At 43.1% G+C, this 25,546-nt stretch overlaps 1 protein-coding gene across 1 annotated transcript in view; it reads left to right on the top strand.

Moving 5' to 3' along the window:
* The first annotated feature begins 319 nt into the window (after window positions 1-319).
* Window positions 320-25,546, top strand: part of EVA1C (eva-1 homolog C) — a 39,322-nt gene continuing 14,095 nt past the window's right edge. The window contains exons 1-4 of the mRNA XM_086461997.1: window positions 320-446; window positions 15,068-15,264; window positions 18,673-18,796; window positions 21,800-21,952. Of these exons, the coding sequence (XP_086318123.1) occupies window positions 320-446; window positions 15,068-15,264; window positions 18,673-18,796; window positions 21,800-21,952 (601 nt within the window). The remainder of the gene's footprint in view (window positions 447-15,067; window positions 15,265-18,672; window positions 18,797-21,799; window positions 21,953-25,546) is intronic.

Genomic DNA, 25,546 nt, shown 5'->3' with positions numbered 1-25,546 from the left:
GCCGCCGAGGAGCCTCTTCCCTTCCCCACTGCCCTCACGGGCTCCCCCGCGGCGGCGGCGACTCGCCTCCCGGGGCCCAGCGCCGGCCGGGACCCCCTCCCGCCGCGGCGGGGGGCGGCTGCGCTGCGGCCTCGGCCTCGGGCAGGGCCGCTCCGCCCTCCGCCTGCTCCCGCGCCCCGCCACCCGCGCGGTCCCGGGGCAGCCCCGCGGCGGAGGGCGCCCGGCGGGCCGGGGGTGGCCGTGCCGCCAGCCGGGGCCGGCTCCATCATGTGAGGCGGCGGGTCTGCCCCCCCCGCCCCGAGCTGCCCTCTCCCGCACCATGAGGGACGGGGATGCGGGGCAGCACCCACGCCGGAGACAGGTAGAGCCCGGGCGGCTCCTCCGCCTCCTCTCCTGCGTGATCTTCGTGTGCAGCGCGGAGGTCGCGGCGCTCGCCGACTTCTCAGGTACGGGGCGGGCCCGCCGGCGGCGGCAGGGCCGGGACCGACTAACGGTCACCCGGGACGCGGTGCCCGGCGCGGGGGGCTGAGGGGCGCGGCGGCTGCGGGACTCCGCGGGGCCCTGCGGCGGCCGCCGGGGCAGGGGGAGAGCACCTGCGCCCCTCCCGCCGGGCAGGGGTCTGGCAGCGCTCCGGGGTGCCGGCCCGCCGCGACGCCTCGGGAGGCGAGCCGCCGTACCCCGGCACCCCCCCGAGAGGCGCGGGCGTGAGGTGCCGGTGCTGTGCGGCGCGGGAGGGCCGGGGCTGCCTGTCTCCTGCGCTCCCTCCCCGGCCCGGTGGCGGGCCCCGCCCGAAAGCGCTCGGAAAGCTGCGTATTGACCGGCGAGCCGCGGGCACGTCGTGTCCCGGGGCCGGGACGCGGGCCTGTACCCAGGGGAGCACGGGCGGATGATTCAGATGTGCCGTAGCTGCGGCACCGTATGAGGGAGGGGAGGAAGGAAGAGAGGGTTAAGGGCTTCCCGAGGGGTCAGGTGGGAAGGGGCGTGAGGGCTTGAACTGCCCGTTTCTTCTCAGCTGCGCGGTGGGAAAGCTGTGCGTGAATCGGCCGGGGCCTGACCAAAAGTGCGTGGAAGTCCCTGGAAAGGTTCCCACTTTCTCCTGGAGACTTGGAGCCGGGCCCTGAGTGAGCCGTCCTTCGCCTCCGGTAGCGAACAAACGCTGCGCTTCTCTCTGCTGGGAGAGCGTTTCGCCTCGCAGCGCTGGGATGGTGAGGGTCGCTTCAAAGTGAGCGGAGGCACTAGCAGTCCTTCAGAAATCACATCTGTGATCGCCGCCGGGGTGCTGTGTCGGTGCAGAATGAAATGACTGTAGAAACTGGAAAGATGTCTTTGTTTCCAGCAGAACGAAGGAGCAATCTTTCTTTTTTTTTTTTTTTTTTTTGAGAAAACTGCACTCTTTTCTTGTGTTCCAGGACATCTTACTGCTGTTAGAAAGTTATTTAGAAGAGCTGTTTGTCTCCTTTCTATATTTCACAGTAAAGCATATTCCTGGCAGTTGCAAGCTTAAGAAACTGCCTCTAGGGCAGAAAGCAAACCTAACCCTTACTGCACAGAGCAGGACTTTCCAAAAGCCAGTTGAGTGCACCAGGACAAAGTTAGTATATAATTAATAGTCCGAGTGTGTTGTTATGCATATCAATATAGTTTGTGTTAATACAATTCAAAATACTGGTGATGGTTCTGTGGAAACTGTTTTCTCAGCAACAGGAAAATAGAGTTTGTGATTTTATTGCTGTGCCCAACTCCATCAGCCTGAACATTTCTAAGCAAGCAACCACCAAGTATAGAGACCAGAATTATATACTTGGATAAACTAAGTTTCTCCTATTAGATTCCTTTCACGTGTAAAAGGCTTTTAAATGCTTGCTATCTCATTCTTTGGTGTTTTTTTGGCTTAACTGCTGGCTTGTAGATGTTAGTTTTAGAATCACATGGTAGTTTTCCACAAGAAAATAAAATAAATGTTCAAATTTTCCCTTTCAAATAGCCGCTGAGTTAAAAAATATCCCTCAGGTTTATCTAGGAAAGTTCCTCTCACAAAAGTCCATTCACTTTTCAAATGAAGTTATTTAGATAAGGTTATCCAAGATACATTTCAGAAGTACAGCTGTATTCAGTATTCATTGTGCACTGAGCTTTCTGAATAGGTAGCATGACCAAGGAAAAAATCTCTGTCTCACCCCAGAGATCGGTATTAAAAATGTCATGCAGACAATTCAGTAAATAAGATGTAGAAAATTCTTGCCAGACTGGGAAGTTTCCAGGCTTGAACAAATTCTACTCACATTTTCTTTTTACTTTTAACATCTAATCCAGGATGACAGAAAAGACCAAAATGTTACTGGAGCCTTTTTTAAAAAAAAAAAATAAAAAGGTATCCAGAGCACATGGAGAAGTTTTCAGCTACTTCAAAAGTAGGTGCTGTGGGCCAGGTCCTGTCAGACCTAAGATGACACCCTGCAGTGCCATCCCCGGTCTGTTCAGTACCTGTTAAAGAATTACAACAAGCCCCGTAACAGCAGCTTCAAGCTGAGCTTCTAGAGCTGATGAATTTCCTTATTCGCTCCCTCCCTATTCGCTCCCTCCCTCCCTCCCTATTCGCTCCCTCCCTCAGCAGGAATAGGGACTTGATTTTCATAAGCGCTGTTGAATTTACATGAAAACAAATCTGCCCTGTTTAAAGGGGCAGCGCCCTGCAGCTGCCAAGGTGCAGGCAGCTCCCGGGGGATTATCCGGAGGGATGAGGAGCAGGGAGATGCCTCCCGCTGCCTTACCCACCACCTGCACATTCACTCTTCTGGAAGGGGTCAGGTCTAACCCTGTCCTTTTGAGGGTGAAGCTTCCAGGCAGCAGGTTGCAGGTTTCCACGTGCAGCCCATGTCGTAGCAAAAGGAGCTGAGGTCTGCACCTTGGATGTGTTCTGCATGATTTGATCCAATACTGGGAATTTTGGAGTGCCCAGAGAGTTGGAAGACCAGTTGCTTAAACTTTTCCTCCTTTTCACAGATTTCAGGCTTTTATACTCAGATTATCGGGTGCATACTTCTTTGGGTCATTGCCTTTCTGCTCTGTGTGTTTCTATCGTCGGATCTCTACCACAGCAGCCCAGCTCTGTTCCTCTCTGCTTCTCCATCCACCCCATTCTGACAGCTTTCTGTAATCAACTCCCAGGCTGCTGTCAGATTGCAACTGCACGTGTAATCTTTGGTGTTCTCTTTACGTGTGTATTAAATTGTGCTAGCAATTCTGACCTACCCAGGGTCCATTTGTTAATCACAAGACCTATCTGCTTGCTTGTAACAGCAGAGATGGCCCCTCTTGGGATCTGTTTGATGTTGTGGAAAGGAGAGCAGGAAACACTGTATGTGGATAGGGAAGGGTTATTATTTTTCTTTTTCTTTTTTTTTTTTTTTCCTCGTGTTTGACTTGTATTTATTTCCCTATTTAGAAAACTGTGGTCATTTTTTATGGATCACTTCACAGAACAGAAATAGTGAAACTAGTACAGTATTTATCCCTCCCTTTTCATAAGAGAGGTTGGCAGCTCTGGCTGCTAGTAGAATCTCTTCATTTGGTTATTGCAGGTCAGTTGCCACTGTGGTCTTGTATTACTTTTCACCAAAATATTTATTCATGTCCACAGTTTCATTCCTACTTGACAAAGCTCTGTCCTACCTTATTTTTCTCAGTGATCACTTGCAAATTTCACATTTCAGATCAGGTCCCAATCCAGGAGGCTGAAGACTGCTATGAATTTTGCAGTCTCTGGGAGCCAAAATCCTGAATACTCTGGGCTCCCAGGAGGCTGTCAGAAGTGAAGAGGGACACATTTTTCAAGAAATCAAGGCCACGTGACAGCCGTTTCCTCATAGCTCCTCTATGGTCAAGGACTGTTTCCCAAAACAGGCAAACCAGCAAACTTACATACTATACTTATCTACTTACATACTATACTTAACTTACATACCTATATACTTATATACCTATACTGGTGCTACAGAAAGCCCAACTGTCTGCTACCACTGCTTCTGAGAGAGAGTTGTTTTTGCTGGGGATGGTGACGTTTGCTCAGGAGTGTGTACCTTCCCAACAGCAGGAGTCACTGCTCCCTCATCTCATCCCCCTGCCCTCCTTGCTGGCAATGGGGAAAGTGCTCCGCTCTCCCCTTGGCTCTCTGTCGTAGCCCTGCTTCTTCTCCCACCTTTTCCCTGTCTGCTGCAAAAGTGGACTGACCTGTTATCTATCTGGAAACAAACTCCTCCTCTCTGGCAAGACTGAGGAACACTCATTCACCTTTTTTTATACCCATTTCTTCCTCTTCTTTTCTCTGTGCTACTTTGAGCTTAGGCTTTCTGCTTGAACTGGCCCCTTTTGCTTACTCCATCAGTCACTCTCCCTTTCTTTACCTTGGTCCCAGCCAGGTTTTCTGGGCAGCTTTCAAGAAACGTGGCTGTAACTGAAGATCAAAAATGAAGTAACTGTGTGGTTGCATAACTGGGCTGAAGAGTGACTTTCTGGATGTGAACAGAAAAAGCAGCCGCTGCTTAGGTAGAACCTTTCAGTCTTTGTCTGCTGGTGTCAACTTTTCTTTCTTTTTCCAGAACAGTTCAGACAGAGCTAGACATTGCTTTAACTCCATAGACTTGATCTTTCTGACCCAACAATAGAAAACAAATGATCTAATGAAAAAGCAAACCAGTTCACCCAAGAAATATAATCTGATCCTGTGGCCTTTCTGCATTAAAAGTTTCCATTAAGTTCTGTGGCATTCACCCATCCCAGATTCCCCCAGGCAAAAGGAAAGCAAACAAATGCTTCAAGCAAATGCTTTGTTTGTAATAACGTGACAGGATCAATCATGAGCAACCACAATGATGCTGAGGGTTTTTTTGGTTGGTTTTGTGTTGGTCAGATAAAATCCCATATAAATTTTCTTGCGTAGTTCTGTCGACTCACCGTGGCAAATGGAGCTTGTCTTTCGACCAGGCTATTTAAAGAGGTGCTAAAAGGAGTGATGCCAATGATGCATCTTCTTGATACTGCCTTGTAAAAGTCAATTGAAAATTTTGGTTGCTTTGTTTAAAGAAAAACATTTAATTTTAGAAACATGTTTCATTTCAGTTATATGGGAATTAAACCTCAAAGTCTGGTTTGAAGTTTCTCAAAGTGGAGTGGGTTTGGATCTGGGATTTGTTCCGTGGCACAAAGAGGTGTGTGTCAGAAATGAGATTTTAGTTTAGATCATGGTGCTAAGATCCAAGGTTTTGTTTCAGACCTATCTCTGCAGTTCTCGCTGCTTTCCTGACGAAGTGTAGCTTATGAAATCCCATTTTAGATGTGGATTTTGCCAAACATTTTTTGTTAAATGATTTAATCATCCTTATTAGAGAAGTAAAAGCTTTGGTCCTATTAAGTTCCTAGACGTGTTGTTAGCATAAGCAGCTAGGCCCTAGTAGCATCCCAAGAAAGGATGCCGCTCTAAAAGCTCTCCCAAAGTGAGTTAAAGTGTTGCATGAAGCTCCTACCTCTAGAACAGATGCTGGGAAATTCAGACATGACACACGAACCTGTAGGAAACCTGACTTCCTGAGCTCTGCTGCTCAGAGACCAACATGTTTGAGTCTGTCTTTCAGATGCTAACACCTTTGGGGCAGGAACTCTCATTGTTCCCTCTGTGCAGATCGCTGGCACCTGGCACATTGTATGTTATTTTTATTGAAAATAAATAGCAGGGATTAGCTTCTTCCTGCCTTCCTATTCCATCTGCTGCTGATACCCTTCTTAGTAAGACAGAGCTTCCAGGCAGTCTCAGCTTTATTAGAGAAAGGGGTTACAGACCTGTTCCAAATAAATACTCAGATTTTGATGGAAGTGTCCCCAGACAGAGAAAGCACTGTCTGACCAGTCACCAGTTATCAGAATTCTGTCATCTGCCAACCATAATCTACAATTAAAATTGAAATATTTTGATATATTACCAAACACAGAGACAATAGTGTTTTAAAGGGAGCTGAAGAGCAGAAGGAGGCGTGGTTGCGCCTTATTTGTTCAGCATTGGTGAGTCATTTAGTCTGAATTTCTATGCATTTTAAGAGTTTTGTTTCAAAGGTCTATTGTGTGGCTTCTGGCAACAAATTAAATACCAGTGATGTTTGGCTCTTAATTTAGAATTAATTTTAAAACATCACTCATAAGACCTGATTGAAAGCCTGTGGTCACTGAAAGGATTCCCAAGGATTTCACTGGGCTTTGGATGAGGGTCTCAACCCACAAATAGCTGTTTATTTTTCTCCATTGTCTTTATTCTTGGATGGGAAGACAAGCATTAATTTTTCAGCGTCATTTTGCGATTTTGGTCTTTTCATTTCTTCAGGCTAAAACTGAGTTGGGGATGATGAATTGTGGTTATAAAGAAAGTTATAAGGCTTTGAGGGTAAGGTGAGGTGGTTTTGCTTTTCTGGCTTGGACTTGCTATACTACAAGCCATTGTAACATTGCAGACTTGTGAGCTGCCAGAGGATGGACTTAGTGATTCAATAGGCAGATTTCCTGTTCTCTAATTTATCAGCCTTTTTGAGTGTCAAATATAAATGGGAATAAAAAAAATGCAGAGTTTGAGTCAGAGTTCTGTTTGCAAAATGAAACCTGTATTTTGTTTTCTGAGGAGCTAGCAATGAACAGCCCCCCCCGCCCCTCAAGTTTGCATGGAGGTTCAAGTTCATAAATCCAAGTTTTCAAAGAAATGTTTTCCTCTAGTGCTTGAGGTTCTCCTACTTTCAGTCTTCGGGAAGATTGTAACTTTACTGTCTCTTGGGCATAATGATTCATTCTGTCTCTAGAAGCAGTTGCTGCCCACTGAGCCTTCCTCTTGTTACTTCTTGTTAAAGGCACTAGAAGAGGCTACTCTTGTCTCCAGTCAAAAGAAGGATTTTTTGGCAAGGGCAGATGAAAGCCTCGCAGTGTCGCTTAACAGTGTTGTACCTCGTCAGAATCTTAGGACAGGAGGGAGAAAATCTTCCTTTTCTACTGTAATAGTTATATATTAAGTCCCAGGACAAGTGGTTACCCCTATGGCTTCATGGAATAGATGAAAGAAGTATAACTGATCATAGCATGGAGTTTAATACAGACCAAAATCTCTGGGGATCAGTAATAGTTTGCCTCTTCCTAACGCAAGAAGGGAAGAAGGAAATAAAAAGATAAAGTGAGTGAGAAGAAGAAAGTGCGTAGAGATCTCTGATTTCTTCAGAAAGCCATTGCAATGCAACGAAAATAACCGTCACTCCTAGGAGGCAACACAAGGGAATATGAAACTGTAGATCTGAAGGAAACAAAGAACAGCTGTGAGAGGATATGAGAGAGAGAATAGGCATCTGGTCTGTGGGTGCAGGGTTCATGGATTTTCTCAGTCTGCAAGAAAATTAATTCACCTAACAGCAAGTCTGAGCTGAGTGGCACGGATATAAAGAGGTTATGTGGTTCCTGGAGAAACAATGCCCATTGGCCTAACCAGGAAGTTACAGGAGGTCTGTACTTTCTTCATGATGTCTTGGTTCTAAAAAGAGCTCATGGCTTGGCTTCTTGTGTGTGCCGCTCCTCACTGAATAATGTTCACATACTAGAGTTTGAATAGTTTTTTACGCTGAATTATCTGCTGGTTACCTGGGTCCTTTCTCTGGCTTAAGAGGAACCAGTCTCTTGCTTAATTTGACTCTTAAATTTACAAGATAGTGAGAGTGAGGTTCAGTAAAATGGTTATGATTCACATTATGATCCATGAGGTATGACTGTGAGGGAAAAAATGAAACAAGACAATTTCCTTAGGAAAGCGCACATGTTGATAAAGCAGTTCATGGAAAACGTGACTGACGTCTTCATCACTGATGCCTGCTTTGATTGCCATACTATCCTGAAGCATTTTCACTCTTAAGTATTTTCTTATTGAAGGCTTAATCCTTCATCTGCCATAAGGCCCCTGAAAAAAAAATTGCTCCGTTAGCAGCAGGCTGATTAGCTCTCCAGTATGAGAATGCTGTCTCTTCAGCAGCCAGTTGGCTTTTGGCATTAGTCAATTAGATTGAGTTGGAGGAGATACTTTCTACTTTGACTTGTCAGCTCAGGCTTCAGTTTTCATGAAACTTGTAGGAACTTTATTTCCCTAAGCTCTGTACCCCTCAGGTTTGAAACTGGCCATGGAGCTTAGAAGTTGTTGAGTAAGCGAATGGCAGATGGACAGAGACTGTGGTCTCATAAGCTTCATCTCCTTTAGAAACAATCAGCTGAAAACTCTGAAGGACTGATTCTGAGAAGATCAACAGCTTTGTGTGCTCTAAAACCAAACTAGACATTTGGAAATGGGAAGGTTTTTTATGGTCACTAGCTTATCAGTGAAACTAGATTACCACTTGTTTTTCCAAGTGAATGTCTATCCCCACATCAAAAAGATTTAGATAATATAAAAAATTACACTGATTATACAAAAACTATTTTCCTTGCATGGCGAACTGGCTTTTCATGCCACTTCCTGCAGTAGAAGTAAAAGGATGACATTAGTAGGATAGCAGTCACTTGTAAAGGGTATGAGTGTTGAGAGGAATTGTGGGAAAAGGCACACTGGAAAAAAAAAAAAAGCAGTGGAAGAAAATTAAGTCAAATTAGTGACTACACAAGAAAGCATCTATTAAGCAAGTACGGATTTTTGTGTGTGTCTGCTGAGTGAAGCTGTTATGCTCATTTCTGAACAGTGAGTAGAATAAACAATGCTTTTGCCTAAGGGCATTTCTTCCTGGTAAAAGACTGTAAGACCAAGTCTGGCTAGAATGACTCAAACAGTATGCTTACAAGGCACTTGGATCAAAAAGAATAAAATGACAGCGCAAGAAACATAGTGTTGTGAATTTTAGAACCAATGTCTTTCCTGGATAACATTTTGCCTTCTGTCACAATTACTAATTCTAAAAAAGAGCTACCACAGAAAGAACCTGCAGACAACCGAGGTGAGAGACTAAAGACAATTGCAAGAGGCAGATCCTTGCTTCTGTGAGCGGAGCCAAATAGGCACTGTTATATCCACACACACAGCCCAGCTCTGAAATCAGTGATTATGCCGTAACCCTGAACAGCATGGTCTGGGGTGTAGCTGCCTCTAAAGACCAGTGGAGGGCCCGGCAGAGGGAATGGGGCAGGAAACTTTGGGGTTAATTTCTCGTCAATGCTTCCTTCACAAACCAAGAGAGAAAATGGTGCTGGAGGAGTACTGCAGCTGGATCCCAAATACCAATAAATACCAGACTGATGCTTCTAATGGTGTTTGTAGTAGAGTTTATCAGCAGTTCTGTTATCGCCACAAGAGATCTCTTCCTTCAAACTTGCCAATCTTGCTTGTGTATTTTTAATGACTGTTGGCACAATTCTTCCTAAAACTGCGGGAGCTGATGTAGATTTGCGGAATGGATTAGCCTTCTGGGACTCCCACAACAATATGTGTGCTATTTCAAGCTATTTTGATCTAAAATGGATTTGTATGTCTTTAAAACAAGCTAGCAAATTGTTGTGCTCATTAAGCTAGATTGAACAATGTGCAGAAACTAATATTACTAAATCTGTATATGAAGACCCGATTCTGAGAATCCTCATAGGCTGTGTGCTACTCAGCTTCAGGCTCTAAAAAAATTACATTGCAAAGCTGCTGTCTTGCCAAAAAGACATTACATCAGTCAACGCTGAGATTGCGTTTAATATGTGCTAGGCATTAGACTCACAGCTTGAAATGCTGTTCTCCTTGATGCTTCCGTATGGTGAGGTTCATGCCAGTGCAGTGAGGCTGGACAGAATATATGCTTTTTTTTTTTTTACTCTAATGCTGATAGCTGAAAAAGGGCATTAAGGCCTTGTGTTAGCATCCTCCACCGCAAGGAATGAATCCAGTAAATATCGGTACCTTGTACTGTCCTGTGCCATACGAAAGATGTAACACATGTCTTGGCTGACCACTTCCAGGCTTTTTGGTAGTCATATTTTTTTAAACTGAAACTAAGTTCAGTGTTTTTCAGTGATTTAAGAGGGAAAAAAAATTCTTTCTGGATTTTCACACCCTCAGGTTCATTACTACATTATTGTTGCTGATCAAAGCAATAATCCCAGGAGCAAATGTTGTGTATAAAAAACTATAACCTTCTGAGAGCTCTGTTTCGCACAAAGAGTTGTCTATTTACAGCCTTTACTCTCTTAGGCCAGCTATTTTTGTCTGTCATTGTTATTACAGTTTATCAGTCCTCCTTTGCAACAAGAAGTGATCAGTAAGGCTTAAAGCTTTGTTCAGCTGCTCAGCCTCAGTGTTTTGTGTGTTTTTCTGGTGCTGTGTTTTTTTAGTTGAAGTTCTTTGTCAACACAGTGGATGCTGTGACTAATTTGGCTAATTCTGGAAGAAAGGATTACGCTTGGATTCTGCATTGGTGTTTTGAGTCTCAGTAAAAGGTTACAATGAGTGAGTAGTCTGGGTTATGCTGACAGTTGGGTGGGATGATACCTTCTGGCCTTCAAATCAATGGGATCTCTTTATTGCTGTATGATTCAGGCTTCTGAGGCAGTCTGTAATGTCTTGTACATGATTTTGTATGCAGAGCACCCCATACATTGCTTATGAATGTGTGTCTTGGATAAATGGGAAACCTCCTCGTGGGGCTTTCACACAGAGGCGTAGAGATGTTATTGGGACACTGCAATATTGCCAAGTTTTTCTAATTTAGACAATTCGCACAATAGCTGACTTTTTTTACAAAATTTCATATTGAAGAAGAGTGACATTTATTATTGTTGAAAAGAGAAAGAGGAAATCTTAGTCCTTATTGCAGAAAAACGCTTGTAAAAGTGACTGCTGTAGCTAAACACCACCACCGCAAACATCACCCATCAACCCAGAAAACCAAGAGAAAAAAAAAATTAGATTTAAAACATGAAATCATCTAAGGATTCTTATAGGGTTTGCATAAGGTTCTGTTTGCTCAGGGTAAGAAATCCCGTAACTCACAAGTCTTCTGGTTTCCCAGTCCAGGCACACACACAGCCATGACGTCACTCCGTCCACGCTGGGGCGAGCCATGAATGTGCTCCAGCCCTCCCTGTGCCCTGCTTTCCAGGGGAAGGGAATCTCCTCGTGTGCTGGCTGGAGGGGAGCTAGTGAGTACTTTCCTAGCATGCACGGGTCTTAGAGGTGTGTTGTAGTCCAGGCACAGCCTCTAGCTCCCGTATTAGATATTTCTAAAAAAAAAAAAAAGTTTTCTCAGTATTCATGACTAGCAGATACTGATTAATTAAATAAATACAAACCTAGAGATTCTGAACACCAAATAGTGCCCTGAAGTGCGTGTAGCCCAGGCAATGTGCTGGGCCGGTGCCTGAAAGTGACACAATCCTGCTGTCTGATTTGGACGGTGACACAACCCTGCTGTCTATTTTGGATGACCTGATTTGATTGCGCCAGTTGAGAGAAATGCAGAAAAGGAAGCATGCTTCAGAAAGAGTGACAGACCCATTCAACTGTTACAATGCCCCCTCTGCTGATAATCACAGCTGTTATTAATTGTAGAGATAAGAACATGTTTTTCCCCCTAAACTTACATTGTCGTTTGGCTAAATTTGCTGCCTCGAGGGAAGTGTGTTTCTGTGCAGAATTTGGTAAACAATATAGGGATGCTTATGACCTCAAGAAGATGAAGGTTTCTACCAGGGTGACTACAAGGCCATGCTGCCCAGGAAAAGAGGGAGAGCAACTGGAAACTGCTCCCTCCTGCACAAGCACCACTCCGTGACCGAGGTGAGAGTCAGCAGCTGCTGAGAAAACTTTATTCCCTTGCTGAGCGCAGGGAAGGCAGCACCCCAGTACGTGAAGAGGGCCAGCATGAGGAGAGGAAAGAAGCAGGAGTTTTTCAGGAAAGAGGCAATTGTGACGTTTTTAGTGGGAATTCTTTCTCAGCGTGGGCTGTGAGCTGCCTGGTTGGCACCGCTCTTCACAAAGGGCTGACCGCTCCACCTGTGTCTACGTAGTCTGTGTGTGTAGTAATAAAATCTGCAGGTTTATGTGGTCTGCCATGTGAGACGAGCAATTTAGATACTAGTACGTCACCACTTCTCTTATCAGAGAACATGAGGTTTCAGCCAATTTCCATTACTATTTTTATCCTTTATTGTGTGCAAATACACAAGGATTTTAATAACAGCAGAGTCACTTTAAATGCCGCTTGGAAGGCCGGAGAGCATGATGTCTTATTTTCATGAGTCCGTCTAACGCTGTTTTTGCAGGTGAACCATATTGCTTTTACGGAATCAGAGCAAGGTTTTTATAAAGGCATTTTTTTAAAGGATTGAATAGTTGCAATTGTTGGAGAAAGGTGCTTAGATACTGGATTAGGAATTTGCAGGATCAAAGTAGCAGTTAAGATGCCAGGGAACTCATCCAAATCACAACATAGCTGATATTCTTTAGGGAATACTGGGCTGTTTTGTATACAGCACTCTTGGCTCCAAGTAACTTAAAACCTGAAGAATTGGAATGATTACAAATATCGGGCTAAATCTTTCAAGGTGTTGAGTGCCCACAACTCATGTTGGGCTGAATACTCTTTTACACTGTGGCCCTTTATGCCATGATGGCGATGTCAGAGGCATTCAGTGGCAGTAAATGCCTCTGGAGGCCCCTTTGCAGTATCGGACTGTAGCAGAGTTGCTTGGGTGCAATTGGGCATTCAGCCCATTTTGCTGGCTATACTCAGCACCTTTCAGGAGCAGGCTGACAGAGGAGTGGCTCTGGCAGGAAAGCTCAGTTATTTGTGATCTCAATTACACAGAAAATGTATGGGATGGATTTGTTGGGTTTTTGTTGGGTTTTTTTTTTTTTTTAAGCTGTGAGGAGCCATGGGCATTTCTGCTGGGCCGGTCTCCTTAAGATCTAGACTGCAAATGCGGGGCATGAAATTTTCTCCATCCTGATTTTTAGTGCCAGTGCTCAGACTGAGTTCAATGAGGTGAGGAACTCACCTTCATCTTTGCTGCACTGGAAGGTGCACCTAGCTGACTGCTGTCCTCTCTTGGGCTCTAGATGTGGAACAACAAAGACAGTAGCGGAGCAGGCTTCTCTTTTCTCCAGACTCAGTAACTGGTAGGGGATCTGAATTTTCCTATGCCGTTGCACAGCTGGAGCTGGAAAAGATGCCAGAGAACTGAAATATTTTGTTTTCCTGTAGTTTACTTGGAATACTTACATTTCTATTTAAACCCCTTTTTTAAAATTGCTCGTCTTTGCTGAAAGGTTTAAAAACTGCAAAAGTGTGAAAATCAAATGGCGTTAGCAAACTCTTTTTCAATATTTTCTTTGAGAATGCTAATTGTCATTTTAGTAATACGAAAACCTTGTCATTCCAGTTCTGATTCAGCCACCAAAACAAGAAAAAATGGTTTGTTTTTTTCTCTGTTATACTTAATAATGTTGCTGTCACCACAATAGGGTAAACAAGGCTTCTGAGGCAAAGATTTTGTCTTTAATTAGACTAATCATATTTGGAAAAGAGATAAAGATAGGAAAATTATAGTTTTTGAAATTAAAAAGGTATGTACGTAATCATAGTCTCAGTTTTAAAACTTCTACAAATCTTTTCTCATATAAATCAGTGGAAGCTCTTAGTGCTTTCTTATTACTTAATATGTTGGGATTGGAGAATTTTTTTGGGGTTTTTTGATGTGAATGTGGATGAAATTGGTGTCCTAGAAGTTGGGAATTTATTTTAGAATTATACAGAATTTAATGCATGTATAAGAATAAGGAAACTATTAAAATATAGTTATTGTCTGCACATTACTAAAACATTTGGCTAATAGTGGAAGAATTGGAAAACAGATTTGCTTTGTAGTATACTGGGTTGTCATAAAACTCACGGGGGAAAAGGTGGTTTTTGGATCTAATTTCCACATGTTTATGGATGAGGGATGAGGAAGGACATTGCTTCATTTGTAGATGGGTATTTTGTATCCTTTATCTCTTCTGTCCCTCACACCTCTTCTTCCCCTGCACCCACAAACCTTTTCTGCTTAAAGATAGATTTCAATCAAGAGTGACAGAGTGGTAGAGATATCAAAGCTTCATAAGTATAGGTGAGGAAAGTCTTTGAATTAAATTACTCCTAGTAGTTTCCCATCACAATGGCTAATTTAAAATGCTCAAAGGTAGCAGCCTGCAGATTTCTGTTATTCTGCAGAACAGAGAAAAGGGCAGTAGGAGATTAAATTTAGAAATATTTGTAGTGATAACAGAAATCTTCGCTAAAGAGACAATACATGATGAAATACAAATCAGAAAAGCAGCTCTCATTAGCTTTGCTGCTTATGGACTTACTTATTAGAAGATGCAAATGGATGGTACAGGTGCACAGCTGCATTCCGATCCTACCTCTCCCTCTCCTGGTAACACCAACAAACTCTTTAACAAATACAAAATTTGGTGTGTCTTACTTCTGGGTTTCTGTCCAGCACCTATGGTGTCCAGCACTTTGGGACCACCTTTCCTCTGTTATCCGAGCATCTGATTCAGTGATACAGAGAGAATCACTGTTTTTGTCACTTGTGTGAAACACAACTGCCTAGGAACCCAGAAGTGCCAAAGCATCAGTTTAAGACGAGGTGTGAGGAATACCTTAGCCAGCTGGAATGCAAGAGTCTAGCCCGCAAACCCGAGTAGTAGCCCTTCCGACTCCTGCAAACACGCCCTGGGATTGTTAGCAACCATGACGGGCAAGGGCCCGAGCCCGTTTATTGCCTGTGAAATGACATCTCTGACATAGTGCTGCTGCTGGAGTGCTGGTAGGGCTCTGACTCACTGCCACGCGACCTCTTGTTTTCCAGACCTGAGCATTACTAGCATGTAAAGGTTGACCCATTCACAGAACCATGTGGTGTGGCAGCGGGCCACACATATAACCTTGACTACAATGCCCTTTCCAGAGACTGATTGTAGTTTTCTTATTACCTAACGAGCTTGTCATTTCCTGTACTAGTTGTAACAGAGCTGAATATTTTCTAGGTTACCTAACCAAACTTCTGCAAAATCACACTGCCTATGCCTGCGACGGGGAACATTTGAGTCTGCACTGTCCTCGGCATTCAACAATAAGTGTTCAATCAGCATTTTACGGGCAAGACTACCGCATGTGTAATACTCAGGAGCCTGAAACAAGGATGACAGAACCCATAAACTGTGTGGCACCCACCTCTTTTCAGGTATCGCACGTTGTAAAGGTTCTTAATGTACAGAATGTTTTTGATGGTTTCCATGTGGTGAGCTGTGCTGTGTGAAACTGTCAAGTGTTCACGACGTTGAATGAAATGACATCATGTCTTATGTCAGTTTACCATCAAAAGTATTACAACTGAAAAGGATTTGTCTGGCCTGCAGGATATTACCGTAGGATTGTGAAAGCTTTGTAGATTGCCTTTGATTTTGATGAGCCTTGCTTTGGAAACCCCATTCTCGAAGTTCCCTAAAATAATTCTCTTCTAATGAAGGACTGGTCTTGACTGAGCAGACCTCATCTTAATCCATCACACAGGCCCTCCTTGTCCCCAGGAGAGGATACAAACATTGGTCAGAGCTGGGTTACAAATCCACTGAGAAAGATGCCATTCTGGTTGGCATTTGGCTTGTTCTGTGCCTGTCTTCACTCACTGTGATAGTTAAACAGCAGATCCTAAGGACTTCTGCAGATATCTGCATTCCTGCGAATGCGTGATCTGTGTGAGTAATATCCTATGGTTTATTTGCTGGGCCTGCTTGAGTATGGCTTAAAATTATTTATACTTCATAAAGTGTTACTTTCTTCTATCGAGAGTTTTGTAACAAGGCTTAGAAGGTCTGACTTGCACTGCTATGAAAGGCTTGTTTCATCGTGGTGGAAACATCTAGTGTTAGGCCAAATTCAGTAAGACATTGCAAAAGTGAGTAGTCAGTGGAATCTGAATGTGTTCTGTTGGTGAAGCTGTTGTGTATACTCTACAGAAGCTTTGATGAAGCTTGCAGCTGACACATTGCTTCTTGACAGCAGGGTATGTCTGTTCCCGCCACTAGTGAGTTTTACAGAGTGGTTTGGCAGTAATATCCTTTCTCCAAAAGCAATATTAGGGCAGTTTTATAAGTGTGGCTTGCCCATGCTGTACTGCAGCTTCTAAAGACTTTCCAGACATGACCTATAGGCCATGTGAAAGTACATCTCTCCACCAAAAACAGTAGGCCAGATGCATCCTTGATGTCATTTTACTGACTACAGCGAAGTGACACCAATGATTATTTTGGGTTTGTGAATGCCTTTGTGAGGTCTCCCTGGGCACTTTTTTCCCTTGAATATAATAAACACAGCATGGGATAACTGTTGTCTAAACTATCATCGTCATTCAGGCACTGTCACTGATCAAAGGCATGAAAGCATTTTGACAAGGCCAGGAACATGAGAGATACCAGTGCTCTGCATCTCAGGGAGTTCCGGTTCTGTCAAGGAGAAGAGACACATCCTGATTTCTTAGAAAAGAGCACCGGTGATCTCATCCCTCCTCCCCTTCCCTTTGGAACTGCATCTGCAGTCTGCATAATGGGGTGTGATGCTACCCTGCAGCTAGGAGGAAGCATAACAGGCATTTTTTACAGTGACCTCCTATTAAAAGGGTTAATAAATAATAAATAGTAAACTCTAACTGCAAAGTTCGATCTGTCTCAAGATATTAGCAGCCCAGTGCTTTCTCATTATGAGTATCATTGTTTGCTTTTGTGGTTGCATATTTTTGCACAGCCACACGATGGAAAATGCGACTGCTTTTTGCATTAAGTAGGAGAAAATACAAACAGATGCCCAGGAGATGATTCAGCTCAGGTGCAAACAGAAGGTGACTCGGTAGGGGACAGCTATCTGCACTTACTAAAGATGTAACTCTAGTTCATTGGCCTGTTCCAGAACCATCGCCATTAAGGAGGAGTTATTTGTTTGACTTGCAACTCTGTGAAAGAAGAATTGACTGATAAAATTAAGTCTGCCGTGCTTTTCCTTCGCTTTTAAACTCTTTAGAATGCACTTAATGCTCAAAAAGTGTTGGATGCAAGTCCTCTTCTTCTACCAACAGGAACAAAAAGGCAAGACTGTTACAGGATCACTACAATGTGCTGCCAATGTGTATCATTTCTGCTTGGGAGGGATGGCTTCCAGGGATGACAGGAGAGATTCAGCCACTGCCAACTCTCCCAGCCTGGAAACAAGAGTGCGGCTTGTGCTGTCACAGTGGTAAATTTGTGATTTGGCCTCTTGGTATGACTGAGACCCCTTCTGATAAAAAACAAGGCAAAAATTCCCGTAGATTTTACGGGAGTACCTAAAACTATAAAACTGTCAGAGAATGGTATCTTACAGTTAGTCCTGTTAAGAGTGGGGTGACCCAGAGCCAACGCCCTCCTTATTGCACCCTGCTGTGGTTTTAAACATCAAGAATGCTGGGCACAACACCACAGACTATCCAAAAACAATGTATGGAAAGTCCTCTCTAAAGTGGGCTTTGAAGGTGAATGGGAATTTCATAAGTATACTGCTGCATTAAAACTTTTTTTTAAATGTGCTTCGGCTTGTGCCTGTGTTAAAAACTGGACTCAGACTCATCGTGGACGACGTCTTCACATTTTCTATAGCTAGAGCTCCGAAACCACTGATGAAGTGGGAACACCAGTGTGAGCACTAGGAGTACTCAGTCCTTTTGCTGAACTTGGAGTGTCCACATGACCCTTCTGACATACACTCAACATAACACTGCTGATTTGTGTTGTCCTTCTTCTGTTGCCACTCCCAGTGGAGCAGCACAGTAAGAACCACAATATATTGCGGGGCCAAAAAATCTGCGGTAGATAGGGCCTTAGAAGAGCATTTTAAAAAAAAAGAAGAAAAAGACAAGCAGGCTTAGGATAGACAGGCACATCTGTGCTATCTGATCAAACCAATTCTGGAATTGGTTCAAGTGGCAAGTCAAATAAATATCTGATAATGTGATTAACTGCAAGCAAGAAGTAAGTGCCCCTTAAGCAGGAGGTCCTACATATGATTTAAAGCTAGGGTTGTGCTTAAGTGTCACTAAGCACATCAAGTCATTAGTTAAAACTGTTTCAAGTGGAGATATTACAGAGCATGATCAGGTAAACTTAAGTAGATTGAGATGAAATGGTTAAAAAGACATCTTTTTGAGTTACCGTGCTTCACCTGGACATGGCATGGCCATAAATGCTATCAGGAGTGTGTGAGTGCCTCAGGCACACCAGTGAAGAGGCTGGAGGCTGAGCGTGTTCCCACTTGCTCTGGGCTGTGTGGCACACAGCGAGATCTAGGGGCAGAGGGAAAGGTGACAAACGACAGCAAATTGGTAACCTCCTAACTTGCCATGGGCATCGTTGTAATGAATGTGTTCCCATAAACTTGGCCATGACTTGAAGTCCAATAGAGACGTGGCCTAAATCTGGTGGTACAGATATTTCATACATGTTTATAGCAGAAAAGTTATGAAGAAATTATTTCTCTCCTGTATAGAACAAAGTACAACTAAGTGTTATTGCTGTATAGCTTCATACCTTGTTTTCAAGCCTATCCTTTTTGCCCGTTGTTCTAGAAAGTACTGGATGAATGCCAAAACCTGAGATCCTGCCAACTCCTTGTCAATAGTCGGGTTTTTGGACCTGATCTGTGTCCAGGGACCACTAAATTCCTCTTTGTCTCCTTTAAATGCAAACCTAGTAAGTAATCCACATCAGGCAAATGTTTTTGTGTGTGTTTTGTTGTTTGTTTTGGTTAAAATGCCACTGCACAAGGCTTTGCACAAATCCATGTGAAGTTCTGAGACTCTCAGATTAATAGCAAATTGTTTTTTTCTGCTTTACCTTAGCTCTCCATTGTGTTTACAACTTCAGTGTGCTTGCTGCCAATTTAATGACCAGTGTAGTCTGGCAGAACAGATGTCAGACATCAGACTAGAAAGGAAAAATGTTTTGGAAAATATTTTTAAAGAGATGGCAATGATAATGTCATATTAGAAAGATAGACCTGTACAGCAAAAACAGATGCTTGGGCTAAATGATGAAGATATCATAATAACGAATATGCAAAAACACTTAAGGAGGTAGCACCAAAGCTTTCAAAGATCCTGTTACTACCTCCCGTTTACAGAACAGTGGCTGGGGGATACACGTGTGGCTAACTTTGTTACAGAATTTCATTGTAGAATCACCTTGACGTTGATATGTAAAGGGACAAATCCCGCCTCAAAGAGGTGCTTTGTAAACATAAGGAAAGTGTAAGAAAGATTAAGACAGTCATAATGAGGTTTCATTATTTGGTGTTTTTAAATTGTTTTTCTTGTTGCTATTGTATATGAGAACAAGCCCCAGTAGCCTGGGGGCTTGGCTTTTTTTTTGGCAGCTAATCCCCAGTGTGGCTGAAATGGGTCCCAAAGAAAATAGTTTAATGATGATTTATGGTAGGTTCACCAGCCAACTCAGAAATACCATCCCACAACTAAAGGAGAAAGCACAAAAGAGATTTTCTTTGATCAGAGCATTAAGATAGACATCTTCAGTGGAATAGGAACAGGGGTGGCAAGCAAATTGAAGGGGAAATTTATGCGGAGTACTGAAGTCAGAGTAGAGATACGGGAATAGAGTAGGCAGATGTTACTTTTGGCAAAGCACTGACACAAGAACTCCCTGGGAGATTTTCTGGGCCGGTCGTCGGGGGGAAAAGATGTTTGAAATTTAAACTTCTAATGATTTGTTTTATTATCTTAGTAGTTTATTTTTTTTACATATTACAATTACAGCATTATTAATAGTAGATGGATTTGAATATCATAGATATTCAGTCTGTGTCATTAGAAGTCTCTTTTTACTAATCAAAAGTGGATTTGGAGCCTGTTTGTTACTTCTATAAGCTGCTTAATTTTTTTCCCACTGGAAATGAGCTACTTTGAATACATCATATTCTCTGTGATCTGAATTTTACAAAAAGTGGTCGAAAGTGTATTTAACAGCAAGTGCTGCCTTCAGAATTGAGGAATAGTCCAGTTCCAGTGCAAATTATGTGATTTCATATGACAGAAAATTTATATTTGTAGGTAAGATACCAATACTGTTAGGCTTGGCTGTGGAAAACATCCTTACTCAGGAAATCACTTGAGTATAACTTTAAGTATATTTTAGTCTTCTTGCCTTCAAGTGGGCACTTAAGCAATTGCCTGAATCCCTTAGTTTTTCATCTATTTAGAAATATTGTTGCTGTATCTCTGCAGAGGTCTCTGTTATATTCTTACCTTTATCTTATACCACTTGCGGGTTTGTTTCTGTTGTCTGTACTTCCCTAGCCTCTCCAGCAACCACTGAGCACAGTTGTACAGACACAGAGCCCAGCCTTGGGCTGTCAGCCCTTGGGTCAGAGCCTCTGTTTCCTTGGCATGATCCTCATGGGTGTATGGTATGGCAGGTGCTTCTGCAGAAGTAACGATCTGCAGCAGGTCAACTATTTTTTTATATCACTCTTTTTAGACTTAAACTTGTGACTGCTGATGAGCTTGAAGGGAAGAAACTGGTCTCTTACCAAGAACGTTAACCCGTTTTTTTAATCTGTTCTATTCTAGATGAAACAATAATGTTTTCTTTATTGAATAGATAGGAGATTTTTCCCTCTCCGGTTCCCCTAGCACCACCACCCACACTCCACTCACAGGAATACCGCTCAGTAACAATAAGGTTTCCCTTTTCTCCTGCTCAGCTCAGGAGTCTCCTTTTCCCATTTTCACGTTTTTGAAGGACAAAAAAATGGAGCAGAATAAAGTCTTCTCCCTGGCCTTATCTGCAGTAAAAAGGTTTGCCACCATACCTAGACCAGGAAGACTTGAGCAGTAAAATGCTGCAAGTAGAGGGGCTGCTTAGGCCAGCAAGAGACCTCCTTGGCCAGATGGCACATTTTAGCCAGTTCCCTTGGAGGGATAAACCGTGCTGTCTAGAAGATGATCTCACTGACTTCCCCACCTCTGTGCTGAGAGCGCTGCCAGTGTGCCTCTGCCAGCTGAGAATGGGAGGGGGTGTATTTTTCTCAGGCTCTTGATTCACATTGCTTTGTCAGCAAAACTTTCAAATGAGCCTGTGCTGGATAGTCACGCCCAGGGAAACCCACTGACCTTGGCGGAGCCGTGCAAATATAGCTGAGAGCACTGTCTGGCTCAGGATGTGTAGCCCATCCCCATGCCTTTGTGCCTCCCATTCTTCGGCGCTCGCTCAGTGCTGTACGCGGTGGCACTGGGTGATGCCAGCCATCCCCATGATTGATGAGTGGTCGGAGGCTCTCAGCACTCAGGCGGGCATCTGACGTAGGTGGAGAATGCAACGTTGTCACGGGGAGAGACGAAAGGAGGAGGCTTCTCCTACTGAGCAGCGGTGGAAAGCAGGCTGGGAAATAGGGCAGGAAGGGGGGAGGCTGTTCCACTGGGAGAGGAGATTGGCAAAAGTTAACTTTTTAATTCATTTCAGAAAAGGAGCCGGAGGCTCTAGATAGTCATATGGGAACAATTCAGTTGGAGGAAGCACTCTGCTTTGCTATTGCCTTTGTCTCTGGTTATAATTGTGCCACATATCACTCACAACAGAACTTGCAGAAAAGCTCTTTTCTGTCGTGCTGCCATTTGCTATTAACAGTCCAGCCGAGTAAATTGCCTCATGCTACCATATTGTTATTTGCTTTTATTTTAGCTGAATACAAAACCAAATCAGCATGTGAAAATCAAGAACTGAAACTCCACTGTCAGGAGTCCAAGTTCCTTATCATCTACTCTGCCACCTATGGCAGATGGGCACACGAGGAGAACGTCTGCTCGACAGAAGTGGAGCGTGTCCCCCCCTTTGGTATGTTTTTATACTGTCAATAGACCTTCTCTAACCAGGTGCACTGAGAAGAGGGGAGACAGACAGGGAGAAAACTTCAAGTGCAAGAGCAATGGCATTTTGAAAGCACCAGTGATTGAAATGTAAGAGATTATTTCTGAAACTCAAACAAATTGCTCAGTATGAGGGAGAAACATAGAGTAAGAAATGCAGCAAAGAAATAAACTTTCATATAGCTAATAAATCCTTAGCATGATTAACATCATCATTTAGGTGACGTATACTCAGTATCAGCTGTTTGCCTCTCTTGTTCCTCCAGCTTCTGACAATGATTAGGCAATGCGAGTGTTACAACGCCTTGTCTTACTGTTACCTTCTTCACTGATTTCTGTTTCTGCCAGCTCGTCCTTGCCTGAAATGCAGACTGTAAGGATAGGGTCAGGGTCCATTAGATGCTGTTGTATGACCAGACTCCAAAACTGTGGTAGTGTATGAGAAAATTAAATGTGCCTGGGACTTCTCTCTTGCACCAAGTCCAGCAGGGGGGAGTGTCCTATGTATGTAGTACTAAACTCTTACCCTCCAAAGCAGGATGACTGCATGCAAACTGCTTCTTGAGGCTGCTCCCTGGCCTGTGCTAGCTCCTCAGCTGCGATGGGGTGTTGTTGAGACGATGCTGTTGGCCCAGGCCAGATGGGTGCAGAGACCATACTTACTGGAGTGGAGCACTGTGTTGCAGTGCCAGAAACATGCCCTCTCGCTGCTGATTTAGTAGTATGGGTGCATCCCAACATGTATATTAATGTATCATATTAAGATCACTATATTAGTAATTAACATATAAACAATATATTAATGTTGCTTTAATATTAATATTACTTCAGTCAGACTGTGAACACTTTCAGGCACAGACGGTTCCCTTTTGAATAGGTAAAAGAACCCAAAATATTGTAAGTAGTTGTATGGTTTACATCGATAACCAGTCATTGACTTCACTGTATAGTCTCAGCTGGTGTACGATTAATGACATATAACTCACTTTTTATCACTAAATAGCTAAATTTATAGTAGCATGTGGTTGTGAGGGTGCTTGATGCTTGTATGAATAATATGTTCGGTGGTTGACACTGAAGGTATGAAGATAAATTTGCATGCCATGGAGAAGGTTGGCACAAGATATGTGTGCTGTTCGAATCCCTTAGTAACACACAGGGAGGGGCTTACATGACTGATGCCAGCCATGTGCAAAGGCTGAACTTTACTCCTAAGAAACGTGCTGCAAGTGAAATCTATAAGAAGCATCTCTAAACATCAGGAGGAGATCAATAATTAGTCTTAAAACCTATTTGTCTGCAAGCCAGTGTTTGTTTAGTTGTACAGATATTATTAAAAATGTATTGGCTGGAAATTCTAATCTGTTCTTAGACAAGAATCTAAAATTACCAGGTCTGTGTTTCACACTGGATGTCTTTAGACCCATACATCCGTCGTGCTGGTGGCATTAGTATATGATGCAAGGCAGAGCAGAGATAGCTCTGTTTCTCGAGAAGGGCTGCCATCGTACTTACTTCTTGCACTTTGTTCACCTCTGGAAATCACTCACTTCCCTCTAATGTCAGCACTTACAGGTCACAGATCAGAAAACTGCAAACCCTTCTTTCTGGATAAAGTTTCCCGATATAAATCTAGAAAGAATTTGCAACAGCAACAAACGCTCTGCTGTGGCCTCCTGCATATGAGCACCTCTTGAGCAACACCTTGGCTGTTGCTGGTTTTGTGTTCTATAAAGCAACCTAAAACTGTGATAATAGGAGAGAGCGTAAAACCTAAGACAAAGACAAAGTAGATCTACAGAAGGTAGATCCTCTTATAGATGTCTTGTTAATTAATGATAAGTGCTTGGCCTCTTCCTGCGTGGTACCAGTAACACTCTGCAGTGAGTAAGCAGCTATGTGGCTTGGGAGTACACATTCAGTTATCAGAAAAGAGTTTGCCAGATCCAATTGACCCCGGATCTATCTGTCTCAAGCTTAAATCTTACTTATGTGGTTATTTAAGCGTATACAGATGTAAGTGGGTGCATGAATACACTTTTTAAAATGTCTGTGTACCTTTCTGTCAGGGAAAGCAAGGGTAATTTGAATGTCAATGTGATTTTAGCAGTATTTTAGACGATTTAGAAAACTCACTTCAGCTGCTCTTCATTCCTGAATCAGAGCCCACATACTTGTATGTTTGCACCAAAAGCTAAATCTGCTGCAACACACATCCATTGTTGTTTCTACCCACATTTGTCCATCTCAGCCTAAAGGCAGTGCTTAAGTCTTTCCATTTCTTTCACTGCATCACAGGGAAACTGCAAGGCTTTTTTTTAGTGCTATGCAGAAGGGAACTCATCTGTAGGTCCTAATGACAAGTATAGGAAGTCTGTGTTGAGCTCAAGAGTTTTGCATCTATCCATTCTTGATATGCTCCTGCTAGGAGTACTGGGTATTGAATTAATTAGATACTGCTCTAGATTTTGGTGACTTCATGTTACATGTAATAGCTATAGCTGATAAGCAATTGATGACAAACAGCAGCTTTGGAGTGAGACAGATGTACTCTGAACTATTGCTTTTCTGTGAACAGTCTATCAAATTAGCTGACAGATTTTTGGAGCTTTGTTTCGAAGGGAACAGAGGAAAAAGTAAAATTACTTCAGCATAAAGGCTCTTCTCCATATAGAAAACAGAGTATATAAATCCACCTCTGGTATTGGTGATGGCTGTGTGGCCTCAGAGCAGTTGTAGGATCCTGAGCCTCAGCTCAACATTTAGCATGACTGCCTCCTCTTGGAACTCGTTTCCTGAGCCAATTTAATACAGTAAATGAGGTGCCATTTTCAGTACAGAGGATGTAGAAGAGCAATGGCGTCATGGTGTCATCCCTGCTAGATAAAGCCTTTACGGTAGAGTTGCCCTCTAGTCTGGTTAAGTCTTGCTTAGTCTAGGCAATGGAACAGCTTTAGCACAAGACAAAGCCAACTGAAAAGCCCTCACAGGATGGGTTATGGGAAACATATGTTCAAGTCCCTGTTCTGATTCAGATAAAGAGAAGGTTTGAATCTGGGTAAATATTTGAACTACTTAATACAAGAAACTCTTCAATATGTACCGTAGCTGATGAGACAGCACTACTTCAGTGTAAAGACTGATACCTAGTTAGAAGTGTAACTTGCGCCTTTCAAAAAGTTGCTTGCTTTTGTTAAAAATGACCAGAAACAAAAAAGTTGTGCTTAGAACAACTCATCTTGCTCGGTGCAATTTGGGGAGAGGGAGGATTTCTCAAAGTGTGAAATTTCCATATAAGATCACTATAAAACTTTTTTCCTGTTGTTTATCATTTTCATCATCAAAGTGAAATATGGTATTTTTCCATGTCTTTGGTCTTGCTCTGTGACTTGTCATCAGGAGCATTCATTCCTGTGAGTGGTCATCATTGCCCACTTCAAAGAATAGTGCATAAAATCTTGTCTCCAGGCATTTCAGGATATTTTGCCTTCAGGAAGAGTTTATTCTGCAAAGTAAGCTCCTACCATGAGTAGCAGTGTTCATTGAAGCACAGGGAATTGTT

The sequence above is a fragment of the Leptosomus discolor genome, chromosome 1 (genome assembly GCF_034619465.1).
Source record: "Leptosomus discolor isolate bLepDis1 chromosome 1, bLepDis1.hap2, whole genome shotgun sequence".
NCBI lineage: Eukaryota > Metazoa > Chordata > Aves > Leptosomiformes > Leptosomidae > Leptosomus > Leptosomus discolor.
This window is presented reverse-complemented; position numbering and strand designations above follow the sequence as displayed.